The 20,658-nt window shown below is 49.7% G+C and overlaps 1 protein-coding gene and 1 long non-coding RNA gene across 4 annotated transcripts; one reads left to right on the forward strand and one right to left on the reverse strand.

Moving 5' to 3' along the window:
- Positions 1-112: 112 nt before the first annotated feature.
- HDHD5 (haloacid dehalogenase like hydrolase domain containing 5) lies at positions 113-14,700 on the forward strand. 3 transcript variants are annotated; one of them, XM_080391554.1, is made up of 8 exons: positions 113-6,127; positions 6,275-6,475; positions 6,854-6,966; positions 8,119-8,212; positions 8,694-8,727; positions 9,134-9,308; positions 9,637-9,825; positions 10,408-14,700. In XM_080391554.1, the coding sequence occupies exons 1-8, from the start codon at positions 6,032-6,034 to the stop codon at positions 10,772-10,774; spliced, it is 1,269 nt and encodes a 422-aa protein (XP_080247680.1). In that variant the 5' UTR covers positions 113-6,031; the 3' UTR covers positions 10,775-14,700. The 3 variants fall into 3 exon arrangements, with proteins under 3 accessions (XP_080247680.1, XP_080247681.1, XP_080247682.1); XM_080391555.1 differs by lacking the exon at positions 8,119-8,212 and having other exon boundaries at positions 6,854-6,868; XM_080391556.1 differs by lacking the exon at positions 6,275-6,475.
- On the reverse strand, positions 13,552-20,652 carry LOC308065502. Its single transcript, XR_013928798.1, has 2 exons — positions 20,520-20,652; positions 13,552-19,932 (listed from the first exon to the last, which is right to left on the reverse strand). It is a non-coding gene; the product is annotated as an uncharacterized lncRNA (long non-coding RNA).
- Positions 20,653-20,658: the final 6 nt, after the last annotated feature.

Raw genomic sequence — 20,658 nt, forward strand, 5'->3', positions numbered from 1 at the left:
GAAGCTAATCATTACAGAGCCAGTGTGGGAGAAGCTGGGTTCCTCAATACAGGTTGACCCATGTCCCTTCCTCTTCTGCTGCTGTGGAAAGGTTTCAGCTCTTGCCAAGCACGGTCTCTTGAGGGCTTGACCAACTGATGGCTTTTTGGTTACCTGTAGTGCTCCCTCCTCACAACCTATGCTAGCAGCGTGACTAGATCTTCTGTTTGCCAAACACTTGCTGGGTCCAGTTTACCTGCTGTGCCCAGTTTGTTCTTGCCTTCCCAGGAAAAGCCTGTTGTGCGCTTGGCCATTTACCTACTTTGCATCAGGAACTGTGACGTGATGTGGCCCGGTGTCTGGAGCCATCAGTGGGTGATGCTGTTTGGAATTACAGCACAAAAATCACTGGGGTTTAAAATCGTACAGGTCTGAGGTGATCTTAAGGTGAAAACCTCAGAAAGTTGAGGCCTGACTCTACAGGGCTGTGCTTGGTTTTGTGACTAGCCTAGTGACTCTGCTTCTGCTGATGGTATTCCTCTTGGGGTTGGTCAGATAGCAGAAGCTTTTCCATCCTGATCACATATTTTTACATGTGAACCTGAACCACAATGGAATATCTGAATGGATTGATCTTTCTTGGATGGATCAAGACTGACTCCAGTGGCGTAGCCTTCCTTGTACTCCTCCTTGAACAGGGCATTGCCATGTCTGGTGACTGGGGCTTCCCAAAAGTCCTCGTGGGAAGTAGCTGGGCTTTAACCATTCTTAGGGCCTTAGTGAGTCTGACAGGAGGGCCAGCCTGCTTTACTGCTGGGGATCAACTCTGCCTTAGACTGAGCCTTTGTTTGGAGAAAGGTACAAATGGAGAAACCCAGACGGCATTCTCACCTCTCTGACTGCAGGTGTTCACAAAAGGAGGGATTTAGGCTGGACCGCAGCAGTTAAGAAAGATCAATCCATTCAGATACCCTCAAAGCTTTGGGTAAATTTGGCTGCGGAGCTTCACTGAGACTCAGCTTTTGAGCATTCGCAGTAACTTTTCAAGGATTTTGCTTCCAGTCCATTCCTTTATCCTCAGTACCTTGGCTCCCTGCTCACATTTGTTGGGAAATACATTGCATACATAATGCTTTCTTGCCTGTCTCTTTCAGAACATAGTATATATTTAAATTTTTAAACCTCTTTTAAGTTGTGGGGTTTATTTTCCCTCCCCCAGTTAAAAAGAACTGGGAATGCCTGTGTTTGACGTGAGGTTTTAATTTGGAGTGTGCATTGGAGGGGGATGTTTCACATCACTTAACCTGGAGTACAGTTATCAGGGAGTCTGAAATGTCTTCACAGCATGCTGCAAAGGGCAATTTGATCCATGGGGCTAACACGCAGTGGAGTCAAGCCCAAGCCACTTGGCAGAGACAAGACACAAGTCCTCCAGCCCCCCCCTTCCCCAAACCACACAGCAGCTGCATCCAGCTCAAGGGCTGTGTTTTCATACAGAGACCACCCGTATCTGTGGCAGTTACAGCACGGGAAAGTAAAAGGAACTACTGAAGGTCATTCTACCCGCTCTTAGCATGATTTTAACACAGGGAAACAAGGAGAAGAGTGACTAGCCCATTCTTTTTGAAGCTGGCAAGTGCCTCGTGCAGCACCAGCTGACTACATGGTACAACCTGAGGCTCTTTGCCTGAAGTACTAGTGGTCAGCATGGGAAGAAAGGGCCAGCTAGAGAACTTGCAAACCTGGTAAAGGAGGTATTCGGACAAGCAGGGGGGCTAGAGACAGCCGCAGGGGTGGTGGGAGGCTGAGTAGGGCAGCCCTAAAGGAGCAGAAAGAGCCCCCTTTCAGTCTCCATCCAGATTAAGGAGCAAGGAAGGAGAGTAGAAAATCCATGGAAGTTTCTGTGATGGTTACTTCAAGCAGCCATAGGAATACATAAAGCCTTATGCCTATTATCTCCCCCATCTATCTCTCCCCGTGGCATCCTCAGGTTCCATTTGTTTAAAGGGGAGGTGGATGGGGCTTTGCTCGAAGCACACAGGTCTAGCAGTGTTTTGTCGCGGAGCAGCTTAGGCTGCCTTTGGAGCACTTTAACAAATGAAATGTTTGCCTCCTGGTCACTCACCGGCAGGAAATGGCTGATCCAGCACTAGTGGTGGCTGTCAAAAATCATGCCAGTAAAAACAGAGGAGTGAAGTAGCTGGTTGAAAATAGAGATAGGCCCAAGACAGCAGCTGGATCTATATGTTGTGTGGGCCTCCATCACTGCAGCAGAACGATGCAGATACCAGATGCTAAGCAAAGCCCTCTGGCCATAGAACACAGGGCTACAGATGTGTGTTCTGCTAGGTCCCAACACTCAGCCTGCTTCAGGTTTTTCTCCTGTAAGTCTCTGGATTAGTCTTTTCACAAGTAGCAGCAGAAGGACATTTCTTTGGCCAGAAACCTGTAGCTCTAATTGACTCAGAACTTGATTCCTTTCTTTCAGGCTTGCAGCAGTTGCAATCATGGCAGGTCTATCAAGTGTTTTCTGTCCTCTGAGAGACAGGCAGGTGAAGGGTCTAGCTCTTGATTCTTCTTGCTTGTCATTTTTATCAGGCTGTGTCCTCCCCCTTGGTCATTACAGGATAAGAAAGGCATTTTACTGTATTTTCTCTTTCTCAACCTTTAGCTTGTCCATCATTCCATGAGCAGGCTGCAGCAGAGAAAGAGAAGAGATAAACTGAGGGGGGGAGGGCTGGTTCAGGCCATTAGAGCCTCTGCTGTAAGAAAAGAGACGGAAGGTACAGCTGCTTTTGAGGGGGATGTTAAAAGGTCAGGAAGGTGGGGGGTGGGGGGAGTGTGATGACAGGGCTGTGAGTCCAGGGAAAACAGAGCTGCAGGGTTTACGTAGGAACCCGCGGGAGAAGGCTGTGGGCAACCGCCTGTTTTGCTTGTCTTTAAAGGCAGCTATGAAAGGGGGTGGAGGAAACATCTAAGTACGGTGTAGACAGGGGAAGAAGAGGGAGTCTCCTGTGGGCTGGTGTGAGAAGAGCAGACAGACCATCTCTAGGGGTATTAAGGGATATGGCTGTTGCCAGATGTGCCTGCAGAAGAAATCTTGTGGTCTGTCCATGTATAACATGCAGAATGGGAAGCTCCTAGTAGAGTCCCAGAAAAAGTCTTGACTCTTGAAGGGAAAATTACATGGGCAGGCATTTAGCATAGGGATGATGGGCTAAAGCCTGCCTCCTGCTGCTGGAAAGATGGGGGCTCAGCAGCCATAGCAGGTACCGTCAGGTGCAGTGCTTGGCAGCCATGCTGCTTTTGGTCCCTCTGTGCATGCCAGGCTCAGCCTGTGCCCAACCACTGGCAAACTCCCTCCGCGTTGGTTTAAAAATAAGAACTTCAGCCTGCTGGACAGTCTTCCTTGCAAAAATAAATACAGCAGCTCTGCCAGCCTGCTGGGAACGCTCACTGGGGCAGACACATATTTTGGGGGCACATCTTCAACAGCGGGTACCCTGGCTGATAACATGGCTGCCCTGCCCACCAACCCTTGTGTGTCGGAGGCACAGTGGCCATAAAATCCCCCACCCACCCCAGGTCCTACCTCCAACATCCCGCCCTGTGCTGTGGTGGCACAAACCACACCAATGCTTTCTGCTACGAGTGTTCCGCAAGAGGAAAAATGCTGCCAAGCATGCAAACGGCATTAGCAGGGCCAGCACCTCACCTGGGGGGGGAAGGTTAGAAATTGCTCCTCCATTGCTCCGCACTGCCAGAGTTCACTTTGGAGCAGAACAACACCCCCTCCCTCCAGTAAGACACTGCCATCGCCATCCCCATCCCGCAGCCCTGCTACCCGCTGAGCGGGGGGGGGCCCGCTGCACCCGCAGGTGAGGGGCGGGCGCCCCGCCCCGCCCCCCCCCCCCCGCGCGCCCGCGCCGTGGAGCAGCGGGGCCCCCTGCCGGGCTCGCCGGGAGGCGCCGTCCCGCGCAGCGCCGCGCGCCCCTGAGCGGCGCGAACAGCCTGAGGTGAGAAACTGCCCGCCCGGTGCGGGGGGAAATGGCGGCTGGGCCCCGCGCCCCGCTGTGCCGCCTCAGGCTTCAGCGCCGCCCGTAACCGGGGCGGGGGGAGAATCCCCCCCCCTTCAAAGATATATAGATAAATATCCTTAGATAAATATAAAGCTAATTAAATCCTCTCTACGATAGGGAACTGGCTAGGTGTCTCTCACAGCTATTTTGCAACAGGAAAAGGGCAAAAGTATCCTTACAGTTAAAAAGAAGGGACTGACTGACCCCGGTAATGCAATTCGGACAGCCTGATTGCAGCGGCGAGAGGTGCTGAGGCCGGTAACCAAACCAACCCATTTAACTTGCAAGTAGTAGATTTGCTAAAAGGCCATAAATCCACGTTAGCCAATACTCCAGGCAGAAATCACAGTAAACCAAGCAAATTTTTTCTCCACCAGCAGCCACTGCCTTGGTGGACACCTGAGAAATGCTCGAGACAAGGTTCTTGCATTTGTTGTTAATTTCAGAAAGCCCTCGCCTCTCTCTCTGACTGTATTTTCACCAGCAGCCAAGGGAAATGCGAGCTGGAGGTCCCCAGTTTATAAGCAGGTGTGTCAGTAGTTGAGAAGAGCGTACATGGAAGTAGCTGTAACTGTCTCCCTTGTGCTAGTCGAAGAAGGTTTGAAGCCCAGTTCTGCAGGGAACTAAATACTTTCAGTAATGTCTCCAAGGCCAGCATAAATTTTGCCAGAGCGGGAGAAGCTGCAAACACTTCTAACAAATTAAAGTCATCCTGACAAGTCGAGGAAATGATGTAAAATAAATAGTAGGTAATTCAGTTTAAGGCAAAAGCACTTAAGGAGGAATAACCATCTATACAGGTGTATAACCCTGAGTTGCCAGTGCTTTAATAGCTCTGCAGAAAGGGCTCTGGTGTTCAAGTGGATCGAAAACGAATCAAGGTTGGTGTTCATGGCAATGGAAGCATGAAAACAAACAATTACTCTGTTTGCGTAACTGATGCCTAAAGTCATACGTGTTAAACCTGCCGTATCACAGGAGTCAGATCTCAAGCCTAGCCAGAAAGCAAACAAACATTGTTTCATCTCCATGGAGGTGAAGTGAACGTTTTACTTTCCTCAGGTCTGGAAGGGCCTCAGCTGAATTCAGCACCAAAATTTCTATCCCACGCCGCAGGGAAGAGGGAGCCCCCCCCGACACAGTGCCGCAGGGGGCAAGAAAAATGACCAAGCGTCTTAGAAAACTGTATGATCTGTAGGAAAAAGACTGCAAGGTTTGGGTTTGCATAGGAAAGACTGAGCAAAGGCAGGGCAGCGGTTGGCAGGGGTAAAAAGTTGCAGTGAAGATCCTTTGCATGTGCATAGCGGGCAGTGAGCTGTAACCACCTTAGACTGAAACCAGGCGATATGCCGGGAGATGCCTTTGCAGCTGTGAGGGCTGGACCATACAGCACTGGAGCAGCTTCACTCAGGAGTCTCCTGTTCTGTGATTTTGTGAACGGGTTAGATAAACTCGGCGCAGTTGCTTTGGGGGGGTCTAAGCCTTTCATTCCCTCCTGCCCGCATCTCTCCCGTCAGGATTTTGCACGCCTCTCCCACTGCAGGGCTCTTTGTACCCGTGCCCCCGGCGTACGTCCCTTTCCTCCACCACGTCAAGCCTCGCCGCTGTTTGCGGCACCTGCTTTCTGCAGCCCCTCGCCGCCTCCAGTTTCTCTCCCAGCTCTCCCCGAACCTGCAACGCTTTGCTCCGAAGCGGGCGAGGACATCGCACCCCCGCAGCCGGCAGCACCCTTCCCCGGCACCACGATGGCGGCGGCTCAGCCAGATCCAGCCGCCCGCCCCCCGCGCCGGGGCAGCGCCCGCCCGCCCCGCTCGGGCTGAGGGCAGCACCCCTCCGCCGCGCCCACCCCTCCGCCCGCCCCGGGCCCGCCCCGCCGCGCCCCGCGCCTCGCTGGGAGCTGTAGTCCGGGAACTACGAGCCCCGGCGTGCTCCGCCGCCGGCCCCGGGGTCGGGCTGGGCGGGAGCGGCGCGGCATGGCGCTGCGCGGCTGCCTGCGGGCCGGCCGGGGGCTGCTGCGCGCCGCGGGGCCGCGGGGGCCGCCCGCCCGCGGGGGCTGCGCCGGGGCCCGGGTGAGCGGCGGCGCCGGGGGCGAGGGGCCAGGCCCGCCGCCCGCGTCCTTGCGGCGGGCCGGGAAGGGCGCCGCGGGCCGGGTGCGCGGGGGGGGAGCGGGAAGGACTCCCGGCGGCGGGTGACCGTCCCCTACGCTCGCCTTGCAGCCGCCGACCTTTGGGTTCCTCTTCGACGTGGACGGGGTGCTGGTGCGGGGCAGCCAGGCGGTGCCCGCCGCCCGCCAGGCCTTCCAGAGGCTGGCGGACAGCAGCGGGCGGCTGCGGGTGCCCGTCGTCTTCCTGACCAACGCCGGCAACTGCCTGAGGTCGGCCAAGGCCCACGAGCTGACCCAGGCCCTGGGGCTGCAGGTAACGGCGGCAGGGCCGTGCCCCGGCGGGGACCGCAGGGCGAGCGGAGACGGGGCGGCTCCTCCGGAAGGGTCGGAGCGCCCACGCCGCTGGGAAGGGGCTGCTTCGCCGTTCCCCGGCTCGGGTGTCTCGACTTTGGAGGGGAGCACCGGGAGGAGGAGGGAGCCCACCCAGCACGGCTTCCCCGGGAGGAGTGAAGGGCTGGGGGTGGCAGCACCACCGAGCGACTGACTGACTCTGCCTCAGCCTAAGAGGGTGGCGGAAGGCAGGTGGCGGCACGGGAAGGGATGCTGCCCTACCGCAAGGAGAAGGGCGGGGGGGGGGGGGGGGCGGAATCTTCCCTGCGGATCCCCTGTCAGCCTCTCCTCCCTCCCGCAGGTGTCTCCAGAACAGGTGATCCTGTCCCACAGCCCCCTGCGCCTCTTCAGCCAGTTCCACCAGAAGTGCATGCTGGTAGCCGGGCAGGGGCCCGTGGAGGAGAATGCCCAGAAGTATCCTTTGCTGCGCATCTCGTGGTGCTCTGCATTTCCTGCTGCAGCTTCCCAGCTACACGTTGCTGCTTCTGCCCTGCCCCTACCCCTGCCACTTGATCAGTCAGCTTGTAGAAGTGCAAGGAGACAGAATGGTCACTGGTCTCATCTTAGGGGGGATGCATGCACCCTCATGGAAAGGCTCGAATGTGGGAACTAACTGTTGCTCCATCTCACTTGCCTCCTGGCTGTCCTTGTTCTGTGTTTGGCTTCTAATGCTGATTACCTCTCCTGTAATTGCTGTTCCTGTTGGTGGGATGTCACTGCGAGGACTCCATCAGCTTTGGGTCTGTCTCACTTTTGAGATAAAATTGTGCTCTTCCCATTCTTTCATGGCAAAGTGCATTAGAGATTGCTCCCAGCTCTCCCAAAGCTAAGGTTTTCCCTGGAAATCTGACAGCAATTGAAGGAACTCAAGTATCATTAGAGTCAGAGCGTCCCAGTACAGGTCTAAATGACAACCCCACATGTGTATTGCCTGGCTGAGGTGAGGGCACAGCAGGTCTGACATATCCCATGTCTGCCAGGAGGTAAGAACTGAATGCAGAGTTTGTGACATCTCAGCCTGTACACACAGAGTCACAGCCTATACTTAACATTTAACTTCATTTGGTACAAAACTTTGTCCCGTCTCTGTTTCCCCAAGGCCAGTAGGGTGAGTAAGGGCAAGCTGTTCTGCTATCAAGTGCAATGCATTCTCCACTTGCGTAATTTTATAGCACAGACCATTTTCTTTCCACCAGCTGAGCTGATCAGAGCTTCACTGATTCGACTTCTAACCAAGAGGCCTGACCAGACACCTCCACTGCACTGATAGGAGAACCCTGGCCTTAAAGGTCTCCCGGAATGCATCCATTCAGTCTTGGAGCAGCCTCTGCTCTTTGCCTAGTGCCAGGGATTGCTGATCACAAACTAAATCACCCATCTGGGGTTTTTTTGTAAACTTTAGGGCCACTTGTAGGTTGAAGCACTGCATACGGTTTGACTGAAAGCCATGAGGTTATGCATTACCAGGTTAAATAACTATTACTGGGACTTGTATTCCTTAATCCTGTAGATGCTTTTGCAAGTAACTTAAAAAACTCCACAACTTTCCTTGATGGTCTGAAATAGCCTGGGGTTCAAGCATGTGGTCACCATAGAGGCACTGAGGAAGGCATATCCCCTCTTAGACATGGTAGATCAGAGCCGGCGGCCAAAAGAACTGGTAATTTCCTGAAGCATCAGTGGAACGGGTGGTCTGGTCTGGTGGTACTTATAGCATATAGCATGGGGTGGAGAAGCTGCAAAGACACAGAGAAACTGGCTGCTAGTGACTTTAGCTAGAGCCTGGGACTGGTACTGAGCAGCCAGCAACTTACTGTTCTTTCCAGTGATGGCTTCTGCAGGAAAGGCAGTGCCTTTCCCCTCTTTTCACATGCCATGCCTGTCTTCCCTTGCTGTTCCTTGCAGTGAGTGGTAAGATGGTTCTGTTGACATCTCCAGCTTTGAGACAGGAATGCAAGATCTGTGAAATTCAATCTGGGAGGTGGGGGTAGGGGAAGTCTTTCTTCAGGATTCCAGGTGGCCTTGTCCTGCCTCTTTATGGGACTGCCTTGGCAGGTTCAAAGGAAGCCTTTTTAGTTTTGTTTTGGAGATGGCATTAGGTTTTGTATTACTAACCCAGCCTTCATTTTTTTTTCTGGCAGCCTCCTCCAACCACTGGCTTTCCCACTATAGAAGGTAAGCAATAGTCTTTGTTTACATATGAACAGCAAGCAGAAATAACTGCAAGGCAAGCCAGCTGGGATGGGAGCTAATGACGTGCTGTCGGCTCATCGGTATCCACAGGCAGCTTATTCAGAGGATGCAGTCAGGAGGCAGCCTTGCTGCGCTCATGCAGTGTGAAGCACAAACTCTATAAAAGCAAAGCCAACTTTTCTCTGTGCCATGCTCCAGTATCTGGGACCAATGGTGCATGCAGTGCAGGGATATGCAGACTGGAGCCCTGCCACCAGGCATGTTCCAGTGGTAGCTGTATTGGCCAGGGCATCCCAGCAGAGGAGTGTTTTCGCTAGTGGGTGGCTTTTAATAATGGGTCCTGTACCTGGATACTGTGAATTTCCAAGCATCTCTTGAAATCTTTCAGGGGTGATTCTGTTTGGTGAGCCAGTGAGGTGGGAAACAAGCCTGCAACTTATTACTGATGTACTCTTGAGCAACGGGAACCCCGGGGCAGAGCTGCGAGATATACCATACCCCCATCTGCCTGTCCTTGCCTGCAACATGGATCTCCTGTGGATGGCTGAAGCCAAGATGCCCAGGTGAAAGCATGTGTGATACTTGTTTTAGCCTATTTCATACATCTCTCCTGCAGATGATCTTTATTTACGATATTTTTTAGCATTTGACTGTTTTAGGGTTTGACTGTGTGGTGTAATTAGTAGCAGAGAGATGAAAACTACATGCGAAACAAAGACTAAAACTTTCAAGAAGCAAAAGCTAAACGATTGCCTGTGGAGGTGTGTGTGGGTAGATGTGGTGTCCAAACTAGGTGGTAGCCTGGCTACAGCAGATGCTCCTCCTCACCAGGGGGTGTTTGCTGCCGAAGTGGTGTGACCGGGGATACTGATGATCTCCTTTCTGGAGCAGGTTTGGCCATGGCACTTTCCTTCTCTGCTTGGAGAACATCTACAAGAAAGTAACAGGCCGGGAACTGAAGTATGAAGCCTTGATTGGCAAACCCAGCACAGTCACCTACCGCTATGCCGAATACTTGATACAACAGCAGGCAGAGAAACAGGGCTGGAAGTCTCCCATCCGACGCCTCTATGCAGTTGGGTAAGAGACTGTTTTTCCCGCTAGTTTCCTTAGGGAGTTGCATACTGACTTCTCTTAAGTGTTTTTTAAAATGGCTATTTCAAAAATGAATACATAAATCCCCATGGTGTCTCTGGAGTATCACATCCTGGAACAGAGGCTTGCTAGCTTTTTGCACTCGACACTTAATACTTTGAAGGGACCTGTCACCCTAGCAAAGCTGTTTACTGTCAGATGCAGAGTGCATGTAGCATGACCAGATTAAAGAAAAAGAGGCCCAGATGTAGTACCATTAACCCAGTTAGGCCAAACGCTTCGGGATCATAGGGAATACATTATAGTAATGGCTGAAACTGCTGTGGGTGCTTTGGACGTGTCGTTTCCCCTTTGAAAGATGTTTGTGAAGCATGTGGCCTTCACCACAGCTGAACGGGACACAGCAGTAGATGAACTCACTGGCCCAGTCTGGGTGGTTCTCCTGATGTTAGCAAGTGTCTTGCACCCTTTCCTCCTTCTGTGCTGCCTTAATCCTAGTCTGCCAGAGCCAGAAATTGATGGATGGGCTAGTTTCTCATTTCTGTTTCACACTGTGACCTTATCCAGGGATAACCCTATGTCCGATATCTATGGGGCAAACCTGTACAACAACTACCTCAAGTCAGCTCACCAGAACCAGGTCCAGGCTGGGGTGAAGAGGAGCCCGCAGGCAGCCAGTCCCCAAACTGAGGATCTCGAGCTGAGGAAGGAATGCAACAATTCGGTGGAGAGTTGTGAGTCAATTCTGGTGTGCACTGGGGTCTACCGCCACAATGCAGATGTTCCCAGTAAAACGGAGGAGTGCATGACGGAAACAGTGTTCCATGGCCATCGGGACTTCTGCTTTGACCCCAGCCTGGTGGAGGCATCTTACATAGTGCAGGATGTGAATGATGCTGTGCAACTTGCTTTCAAGAAAGAGAACTGGAGCTAGGGTTAGGACATGTGTGCCTAAAGATCTACTGTTAGGGATTTTATGTACTGGGAAGGGAAGAGGGGAGGAACGGGGAGAGACCTGGGGTGATCCGATCTAGCCAACATGAAAAAAAAGTTCCCCGTCCCAGTACAAAAAGCCCCTTGCTTTTATTGATAACTTATCTGCAATCCTGACAAGCTGCCAGCAGGCTCTCAACTGTGAAGTATGTTGATGCCATCAATAATTGAACCATAATGGAAACAGGGTATAAGGAGACGGCTTGTCCCAGCAGTCTCAGTTTTGTTCAGCCATCAGAGTTCTTTCTTTTCCACCCTTTGTGTGTGAAAATCAGGCAAGCCCACCTTCCTCTTCGTAATGTGTTTGAGGATGAATCTCTTCCCTGTGCAAGGAGTCACCATCAGCCAACATGCCATTCATCCAGTGTACTATTCATCCAGCCTGTGACATGAGCACACCAGAAACTGTGTTGTGGTGGCACTGTGCCAAGGGAAGGCTTTAAGTCTTAACAGCCTCCTTGTGAAGAATAAGTGCCTATGGACTATAACAAATTCTGTTTGCTTGGGGATTTGCCACTGCATCACTGTCAGTCTGAAACAAAATCCCATTTTGCAGTCCTCCGGCAGCTATAGAGAGGCAGGGCCCCTCAAAGGAAGCTGCAGTAGCCAAAGCAACTCGCTGCAGGGCTGAGGGGAAAGTTACATTGTTCCCTCCCCCCTGTTTAGTATTCTCTGAACACTTCTGGCTTTTCGCATCCTGCTAGGGAGCCAGTAGCCTGTGCTCAGTATCGGAGGAAACCACCATGGAGTCTGAATTTCCAGAGATGTCTTTGTCCAGAACTCAATGCTGCAGCAAGATGCTGTTTTGGCACCCACCCTGACCCCAGCTTTTGCAAGGAACAGCCCCCTGCTCCAGCTGGCACAGCTTCCAAAGAGGGGCCCCCCTCTGGAACTCAGGCCAACCAGAAAGTCACAGCACACCTTTGCTCCTTCCTTGCATGCAAGGATTGAAAGAGGAGATCATCAAGCCAGGATGGTACTTTTGAGTCCCAAATCCCCAGTCTTCATCTTTAAGAATACAAATGTCTCTGTCCTTCACTTCCTTTCTTGCTCTCTTCCATCTTGTGGTTTGCAGCTCAGGGATACCCCATACAGTCTGATCAGTGTTCCCTCCTCTTCCTTTAACATGCAGGTAGAGTCCCCCTAACATGAAGCAGCAGCTGGGACTTGTCTGCCCAGGAACATTTCCATATCCTTAGTGACATGCACCTTCTGTTGCCCTGTTCTCCCTAGTTGGGGCTATGCAGGGAAATATCAAGACCTGTGTCTCCTTAGACAGTCCAAAGAAGCTAAGCAAGCATTGCCTGAGAAACTACATGTGAAAGATTGGCTCAGCAAGGAGTATGTTAATTCCAGAGAAGCACCGTGATTTTGGAAGCATAAATCTGATTATTTGATGGAGAGCCTTTGGAGCCAACACAGCTTGAGTTGGTGTTCCTAATTATACTCAGCTCACACCACAGTGAGAGATCAGAAATAGGTCTACTCTGCCTCCTTTTCTTCCTGCTTTACCAGGCAGCTCCACACACAGGGTACAAACAAGATGTTCTGCGCAGAAGTTTGAGTTGTTCTTAATTCATATCTCAGCATATATGTGGACTGACATTCTGCTTCAGCAGCTTTCCATCCTCTCAACACTGATACATCTTCCTAGGAAGGGCACACTGAAGAACTGGCTCTGTTCTTACATTATGCCAGGCTCACTGTCTGAAGGGGACTTGGTGCCCTATCAGTGACCCAGGCAATGAGGTCCTTCTCTGTGGCTTCTTTATACCTTATTTTCTGAATAGGAGCAGAAAAATACCTCTTTGAGTAAATTACCCTCCTGTGAAATCCATAGTGGGAAGCAGTATCTTCCTCCCTTAGCACTAGCTGAGATTCTTCTCCTTTGCCTTACCAGGACAAGAACTGCTTGGCTGCTTCTAAAAGCAGCTGGGTGCGAGGAACACAATCTTAGATTTGAATTCTTTGCCTTTCAATGGAGAGAAAGAGAAATTACCATTTCATCTACTTGCATAAGACAAGGGCTTGACTCCAGTTTCCAGAAGAGTAAGTACAGGGAAGGACTATGCATATAACATAGGGAAGGTCCTTTAGCTTTCAGCGCATCTCCACAGGCACAGTTATGCTGTGGACCCAGTGTGCATGGCCTGAAACTGGAGGTCCAAACCCCATTTATTCACAGACTAGCTCCGGTGTCCCTCAGGCTCACTTTTCAGAGGTGCCATCCAATGCAGAAAGAGGAATGCTCCCTTTCCTTGTAGTATTTGCTAACTTGAGCGATAACTTCCATAGGATTAGTTGGGAACAGGCTTCTAGGCCGTGACTGCATAGACCTCAGGGAGCTGGTTGTTCTCCAGTGATGGCCATAGCTTTGGGGAAGGAATGTGCAGAATAATTTTGAGAAATCACAACTGGTTTGTAATTTCACATCAGCATGCACGGCACGTCTCAGCCAGAAGTCAGATAGGTAGCAAAAGGAAGGAGGTAGCACCTCCTTCAAGAAAGCAAGAGGTTTGCATTTGCATGGAGAGTGATCTAGGCATCTCCGTCTTTGGAACAGCAGTGGAGATGAGCTGACTGATCTGAATCTGCTTCAGGTTCCAGATCTGCTTTTAGTTTCAGATTTATTTTTTCACCATTCTGGGAGTCTTAAAAATGTGTAGGAGGAACTTCAGCAATAAGGAAGTTAAGAAATGCTTCACTTGCGAGTTGAAACTGAAAGAAGGGAGGAGAAGGAATCTAGAAGAATCTTGTACCCTTTCCCCAATTCTTACCAAGTAAGGTTGCATAAAAGGCTCTGCTTGTTGGTCTGTGCACTGATGAGTAGATGGGCTGCCCTTGGTCTGAGTAATACGGAGACCTTTCCCCTTTTTACCTGCTCGGCTCCTTGAAACAGTGCACTTCGTCCAAGTCACTGCCTAGGAACTGCATGGACACAGTGGATGGAGTAGGCAGTCTGGGTTCTTCAGCTGCTGTTGGATACTGACTTGATTATGGAAGATTTCTACAAACAAAAGTGCTTGCCATGTCTCCTCCATTCCATGAGTTTTGTGCTAGAGTGCTGTGCAGGCTTCTAGCTTATCTGCAGTTCATTTGTGGACATCTGTTATTGCTAGAATTCAGTGAAGTCCTTTTTCCTAGGAACTGCAGCTTCCTGGAATTAGCTTCAAGCATGGCTGGAACAAAACTTTTCCTTTGTCTCATGTATTGCACAGAAGTGGTATTTCTGAAGCTGTATTTCTCTCATTTGGAGCAAGTGTACTTCTGTGCAGATTATGGGACCAAGCAGAGAGGAGACTTCACTTGCTGATGTAATACCTCAATATTTATACGGTGCACTGCCTTATACAACAAACACGGTGAAGACCTGATCCTAATGACTCCCATCTTCCACAGATGGATGGGTTTTAGTCAAGCCTAAAGGGAGTATGCAGTGAGGTGAGGCAACTGAGAATAGCAGGGGGGAAATGAAGGAGGGACAGACCTTATTTTGGATCTAAAGTGTAGTCTTTTATGTCATGCAATAACATGGTGGCCAGAGAGGTAAATTCCTTTATTCCACAAGACACATGCAACTACTAGCCTGGCATTCAGGGAGTCATATGACGCTAATGTCCCCTTTCTTCCAATCTTAATCCTGGTGTGTCTTTTTCCCTCCAATAAATGGGTTCATAATGTTTCAGATTATGTCATGTGCACTGTAGCAGAGTGATTACATATCATGCAGAGAAATCACAAGCTGTGATTATTTTAGATTTCATATTAATTTCAGCCTAGTTCCAGAGTTGCTCCTTTGATCTAGCACATATATAAAATAATAAAAAATGTTTTCTTTGAAATAAATTTTAACTTCTTGTGTGTACATTTCATGAGTATTATCCTGGTCTTTTTCATATCTTTGCCCTAGAAGACCATCAGGACAAATTCTGTCTTTTGTTCTGTTCATCAAGCCATTCTCAGATTTTCTTGAGGGAACCACCTTGAAAGATACCCCTCCAGCAGTTCTTTTGACTAAGCTGAACTGTAATTCTCTGTAAGCTCCACATCTGCCATAGTCAGGTGAGATGAGTATAACTTTGACCATTCCAACTTGGGGGTGGTGTGGTGGTGGTGGGAAGGACACATCACAAGCTATGATGCCCTGACAGTCTGTTCACCGTCAAGGCTAGTTTTGGGATGCCACCTGTGCATGAGATCATTTCAGGGTAGGCATTTAGTTGTGACCTGACCTAAGCAGTTTGTAGTGATTATGTCTACTGGGTATGGAAGCTACAAGCTAGATTCCACCAACTTAATCTGCTATTGCAGATGAAGAACAAGCCTAAGGGCATATGGAAATCCATCCTTACCACTATTACTTGGCTCTGTGTGAAACCCTTTGTGATCATAAAAGAAACCCAATTTGTTTGACAAGAGTCATGCCCTGGTACCTTTTGAAAAAGGCGAGTGGAGTTAGGAAGACACATACTAACTGGCAGACTTTCAGATTAGAGCCAGAAGCTTCCACTGATTTCAGCAAATGGAAAATTAAAGATCCTACTATGTGAAAACCATCAGCTTTAGTGGTCTAGAAACAGCCAATTCACTTGCATTGTTCTTATAAGATATTCCATTGGAAGGTTTTCCGTCTACAGAGTTCACAGCTTACAGAAGGCACATTAGACAGCAAAACAAGCATGATTCAGAGTCCTGAGAACCTGATGTTGAAAGGAACAATTGATAAAGCAGTAAAAGCAGTTTTGGAGGGATTGGACAAGGATTCCCATTCTCAGCAGAGAGGAATTGTATTCTACCTCCAGGAGAAGCGACCTACGGCCCCGACCTCTAACAAATAATAATAAAAAGCATTAACCAGCTTTCTCCTTTTATCCAGTACTCTGGCAGCTGGAGCACTTGCCCAAGATAGGGCGTATCAAGGTTCAGTTAGGCAGAAAGATTAAAACCTGAACATCCCCAGGTGAATGCTTTTAATCACTACACCATTGTTCAAAGCAAAAGGGCAGCCTGGAGTTAAGCTGTCCCTTGTAGGAGACAGCTCTAGCTGGAAGCTGAAGTCCCATAGAAGTCCTTAACCAGCGTAAGGAACAGAGTTAAACACTGGCATCGTGAAACACTGCAGAAGGAACAACTTGAACGAGAGGGACTGAGAGCCCTGTTCAGGTTGGAGTTTGCTCCAGGGTGGATGCAGTGAGAAACACCTACCAGAGTAATCCCTGAGATGTGTGTAGTCTATGGATTCTGGTGGGCCTTGAACACAAGCTAAGCAGTTACCTGGTACAGACCTTGGCTCTTTAGAGGCATGCCCAAACCCTTCCTTTACCGTATCTATCTAACCTCAATTATAAAAGCACAAGTCTTTACAGATTTTTGCAGCCACACAGTCAATCCAGTCTGCCACGGTTTAAAGCCCCACACCAGCAAGGCAGCTACATATTCTCTAGGAACCAAATTGTTCCATTAAGAAAGCACTTTTCTCTAATCCACTATCATAAACCTGCTTTTCCCTTTCAGTCAGTTCAACTACTGAGAACTTTTACTTGCTCCTGAAGGTCAGTTCCAATACACACTGTGTGCTAAGACTGAGTACAAAGTAATAAGAGCAAACCAAAATCTGCTTCACTCTCCAAACCCCTACCCCACTACAAGCGTGAAAAAAATGTCTTTGCATTTTATGCTGGTATCAAAAGCTCTTTGAACCGAAATGTAATTACAAGCAATAGATTGTTACAGTTTTATACCCTTTTGAAGAGCATCTGTATTCCCCAAACTGTGATACCGGATCAGCAGTTTAGTTACAAAGACTGCATTTGGAGGCAGACAAACCAAAATTGAATTTTTGTGCTGGCCAGGTGAAACTCTTCTATACTTGCCTATAACTTCAACCCTTCATTGTTTAACCGACATTTGAACGATTAGATAAGTACAGTACAAAGCATGTGTCAGAGAATCCCAGAATGTTCCCTTCCCACACAAAAGGCATTTTAAGTATGGTTAGAGCAGATTATGCTCAAACTCACCGAGATGAGCTTTGCCTCCTTCCCTCCCACTGCTGCCAGTTTCTGACAGCTTACTGCAGGGTATAATTAGGGATTTAGTTTCTGGTTTTTCTTTCAGGCATATATTTGCCTTTTTTATTTTATTTTATTTTTTCCTTCCCCCAAGAAATTGAATCATTATTTTGTTTCCTCTTGAATTCTGCCCTCAAGAAAGTTTTGTCTTTCCCCCAGCAGGGGTATTTTTGAGGGCACACTACTTATTTCCACTAGTAGTGTAAACTAGAAATGGCAGCATTTGAGATATTTAGTATGACTTGTTTCACAAAACTCTGTTGTCTGCTGCTTGTCTTTAAATATATGTGTACACACACATCTATGCATACACATAAATACATAAAGATGCCAGAAACATAGCTTTGGAGCTGCTGAAGAGTGGAAGCTATTTATAGTTTAGCCTTTTAATGTTTTAACAGTAATGGTTAAGCACTAACACTTCCAAGGGCTGCACATTGCATTAAATAACTGGATCACACGGGAAGCATCAGCTTGTCATATCTCATCCTACAGTGTGCTACAAAAAGCTCTTCAGTGCTTTCTTGAGTAGAAGATGTTTCTCCCCTCGCTCCCATTTTAAGGTACAGACACAGTTTCTGCTCCCTTCCCCACAAATAAGCTTTTTTCTTATTCTTACCTCTTTGTTTGTGTTGTGTTTGCCCTGCTGGAGCCCATGCTCAGCCCAAGTAGATCTTGAGCTCCCACCCTCCTTTCCAGTGCTCCCCCATCCCTGCTCATAGCACCTCTTGCCCTATAGCCACCAGTGCCTGTTCCCACCTGCTTACCTTGGATGCAGGGACCTTCCCAGCTCCAGCAGGGATCCTTTGGTCTCTGGAGAACTGTTTCTGTAAGACTCCTCTCACCCTGCTCATGCAGCCTCAGCCCAGCAGGACTGTACTCCCCAGGGTACAGGAGGTGTTAAGCCCCATCACCAAGCACGTGCTAGCCCAGGCAGGCCCGCCTGGCACCCTAGCTGCTCCCCAGGTTCTCACTTTCCCCGTTCCCTTGGGCCGAGCTTGCCACATCACCCAGCTGGCATGTCAGAGCCCATTTCCCCAGGCAGGCAGGCTAGCTGCAGGTGACAGCCCGTCCCTCCCAAGGCCCAGGGACCCCCACCCAATTGCACTTACCCCAGCAGGTGAGACAGATGCAAGCCTGGCAAGAAACACACCCAGACCTTTGGGAAATAAGGCTGCTTTGTGCAATGAGCCTCTGGACTGAAAGCAGAGGGGACGTGAGCGGCTATGGGCAGACTGCCAGGGCAGCTAAGCGAGCGTGTTCCAGCCTATGATGCCGGGGGCACAGGGAGGCACATTGCCCAGGAAACCTGGAGCAAGAAAGCCAACGAGGCAAAGCTGTCGCTGTCTACTGCCCAGGTAGGGCTGGAGCAACCCTTCCTGTGCAAGCGCTGTTGCCCTGAGCAGCCCAGATGGATGCTTGGCTTTCATTCCACGTCCTCTCACAGAAGTGGGAAACTTGCAGTGGAATAGGTTGATGTGGTAGGAGCAAGAGCGGTTTAGCTAATCCTCACAACTGACCACACATTAGTCATGCCAGCGACACCAGCGTTGGCTTATCCTGAGAAGGGTCAGGTGACTGTACCCACCTTCGACAAAGGCCAGGATCCAGTACACAGGAATGTGGTTTTACCCTCTACCCTTTATCACACACACACACTGCCATCTAACCCAGCCTAATTAGGAGACACATTTAACCAAACTAGGAGACAGAATGCTGGTGTCATTCACAGACCCTTGCTGCCACCCTGAGCCATCCTGAACTGGTACTGGTCAAAGAGAAGTAGCACTGGGCCCTGCTTGAACCTGAAAGAGCAACACAGACAGCAAACATCCTTCTTGGCCGTGGCCTCAAGCCTTATGCTCCCTATATAAGAGACCATTCAACAGAGCTCTAAGCAAGGTGTTTGTGCAGCTCTACAAAAATTGTAGCCAAAGCAATTGTTTGGCCGTGGTTTTTTTTTTCTTTGGCGGGCAAGTCTGCCAACAAGAGAAAGCCTTGCCAGTGAAACACACAGCACTCGGCGGCAGAGCCCAGGCACAGCACTTTCATCTCTGACAAAGTCCAAACGCTTTGAGAGGCTGGAAAGCAAAGCAGACACAATGGGAGCGTATCTGGCAAGGAAAGGAGAGGTGCCTCACTGCTCGCTGCCTTCTTGCATCTTGAATGACATCAGACTGAGCTGCTCAGCTGAGAGCGGTGCTGCATTGCTTCTATCATGCAAAAGCTTGCCTTTTTGCTGTGCTGGGTGGCTGTGGGCTGGTGCCACAGCTCAGCAATGCAGAGCAAAGTGTCCCCTGTGTCACTCTGGAGGTAGCGATGTGGCAGCGCCTCCAAGGCATTGTCATGGGATGTGGATCGTGGGGAGCAGCCCCTGGGGAAGGGCAGCCCCATGGCTCCGTATGGCAGAGGGGATGCTGGAGCTGTGATGCCTGGGCCAAGTGCCTCTACAGAGGCCCATAAGCTGCCCAGATTGAATGTGAGCAGCATTATACAGGGCTGTTGGTAGCCTGCGGTGAGAGGTCCTCAGCCTCAGGCTGCCACGGAGTCACCTGCTGGAAAATAAATGGCAACAGCCCTCTTTGGACTCACCTGGTCTTAAACTGGTGAATACCAGTGACACTTGTCACAGTTACAAGGCTAGCAGTGCTGCTTGCTGCATCCTGGTCCCTTTGTAAGCACCTGCATAGGTGTCCTGCCTGTTTTTCCCTGAGGCGAAGTCTCCTGTCCTTCATCCTGACACCAGGCTAGGACACACCAACCCATTCACCACCTTCCAGGCTGGACTGTTCTTTTGAACAGTCATGTTTCTTGTGATATGCTATAACTGCTGACCTTCTTAAAGTGAAGTAAGTTTATTTGCTAATTAAAATGTGGAATTAGGGAGAAAGGACCCTTAGACAGCAAGAGAGCACATGCGTGTTGTCTCATCTGATGCTACATACCATGACAAGGTGAGTTAGAGGAAGGCAATGAACACAAGTAGTGCTGATGCAAGGCTGAATCTGTGAATCTTGGTGAGGGCACCCTAGCATTGAAAACACAATGTGAGTATGGCAGAAAATAGGTGTCCCCCATCCTAGGTGTGACCCAGTATAGAGGTTGTACCACTTCAGTACTGTGCTGCCCCATAACTACATTAAAGCTTGCATAGCCTCCAGTTACCTCCCCCTTCCTCTTTTGACCATGCTTTTAGAAAACTAACGTATTTGTACCCCCTCACTCCAGTCTCCACTGACAGTAATGCTTTTGGTGTAATTCTTCTTCCCCTGCTTTTCCTCTTGATTACTGCTGTGTCTAAAGAAATCTTTGTGTCAACCCACCTCAAGTGCTCCCCTTCCTTTTCTCAATTATCTGTTTCAGGATTAAGCTGGTACCCCAGACTGATTCTCCTTGTTGACAAGAGCAGCCAGTGACATTTACTGGAGTGGGGCTCTTCAGGCAGCCTGCACCAAATTCTATTAGATGCTTGTCACTGCTGTCCTGGATGTCCTTTCCCAGTACTAAGCATCTGGGTTTTGCTCAACCCCACGTGTTAATTAGCAACACCCTCAAAAGTCAAGCTATTTTGGATCTTTATCTAGTCTAGTTAATACATTTGTGGGTACAGCTTACTCGGTATACTTCACGTCATTGACAGGCAGCACCTGGCTCGTCACCGGCGGGTACTAGTAGGAATGAGGGACTGGTGATGCCAAGCACCAAGCCACTTCGAAACATGATGTGCCAAGTCACTAGTGGTGGTGCTGCGGCA

This window comes from Falco punctatus (genome assembly GCF_963210335.1).
Source record: "Falco punctatus genome assembly, chromosome: 6".
NCBI classification, from domain to species: domain Eukaryota; kingdom Metazoa; phylum Chordata; class Aves; order Falconiformes; family Falconidae; genus Falco; species Falco punctatus.

What these genes read in the sequence shown, in the direction of transcription:
- HDHD5 (XM_080391554.1), top strand. Translation starts at nt 6,032, where the DNA reads ATGGCGCTGCGCGGCTGCCTGCGGGCCGGCCGGGGGCTGCTGCGCGCC. An exon ending in GGGGCTGCGCCGGGGCCCGG is followed by an intron (nt 6,128 to 6,274) that starts GTGAGCGGCGGC and finishes CTCGCCTTGCAG; the next exon opens with CCGCCGACCTTTGGGTTCCT. An exon ending in TGGCTTTCCCACTATAGAAG is followed by an intron (nt 8,728 to 9,133) that starts GTAAGCAATAGT and finishes GAAATCTTTCAG; the next exon opens with GGGTGATTCTGTTTGGTGAG.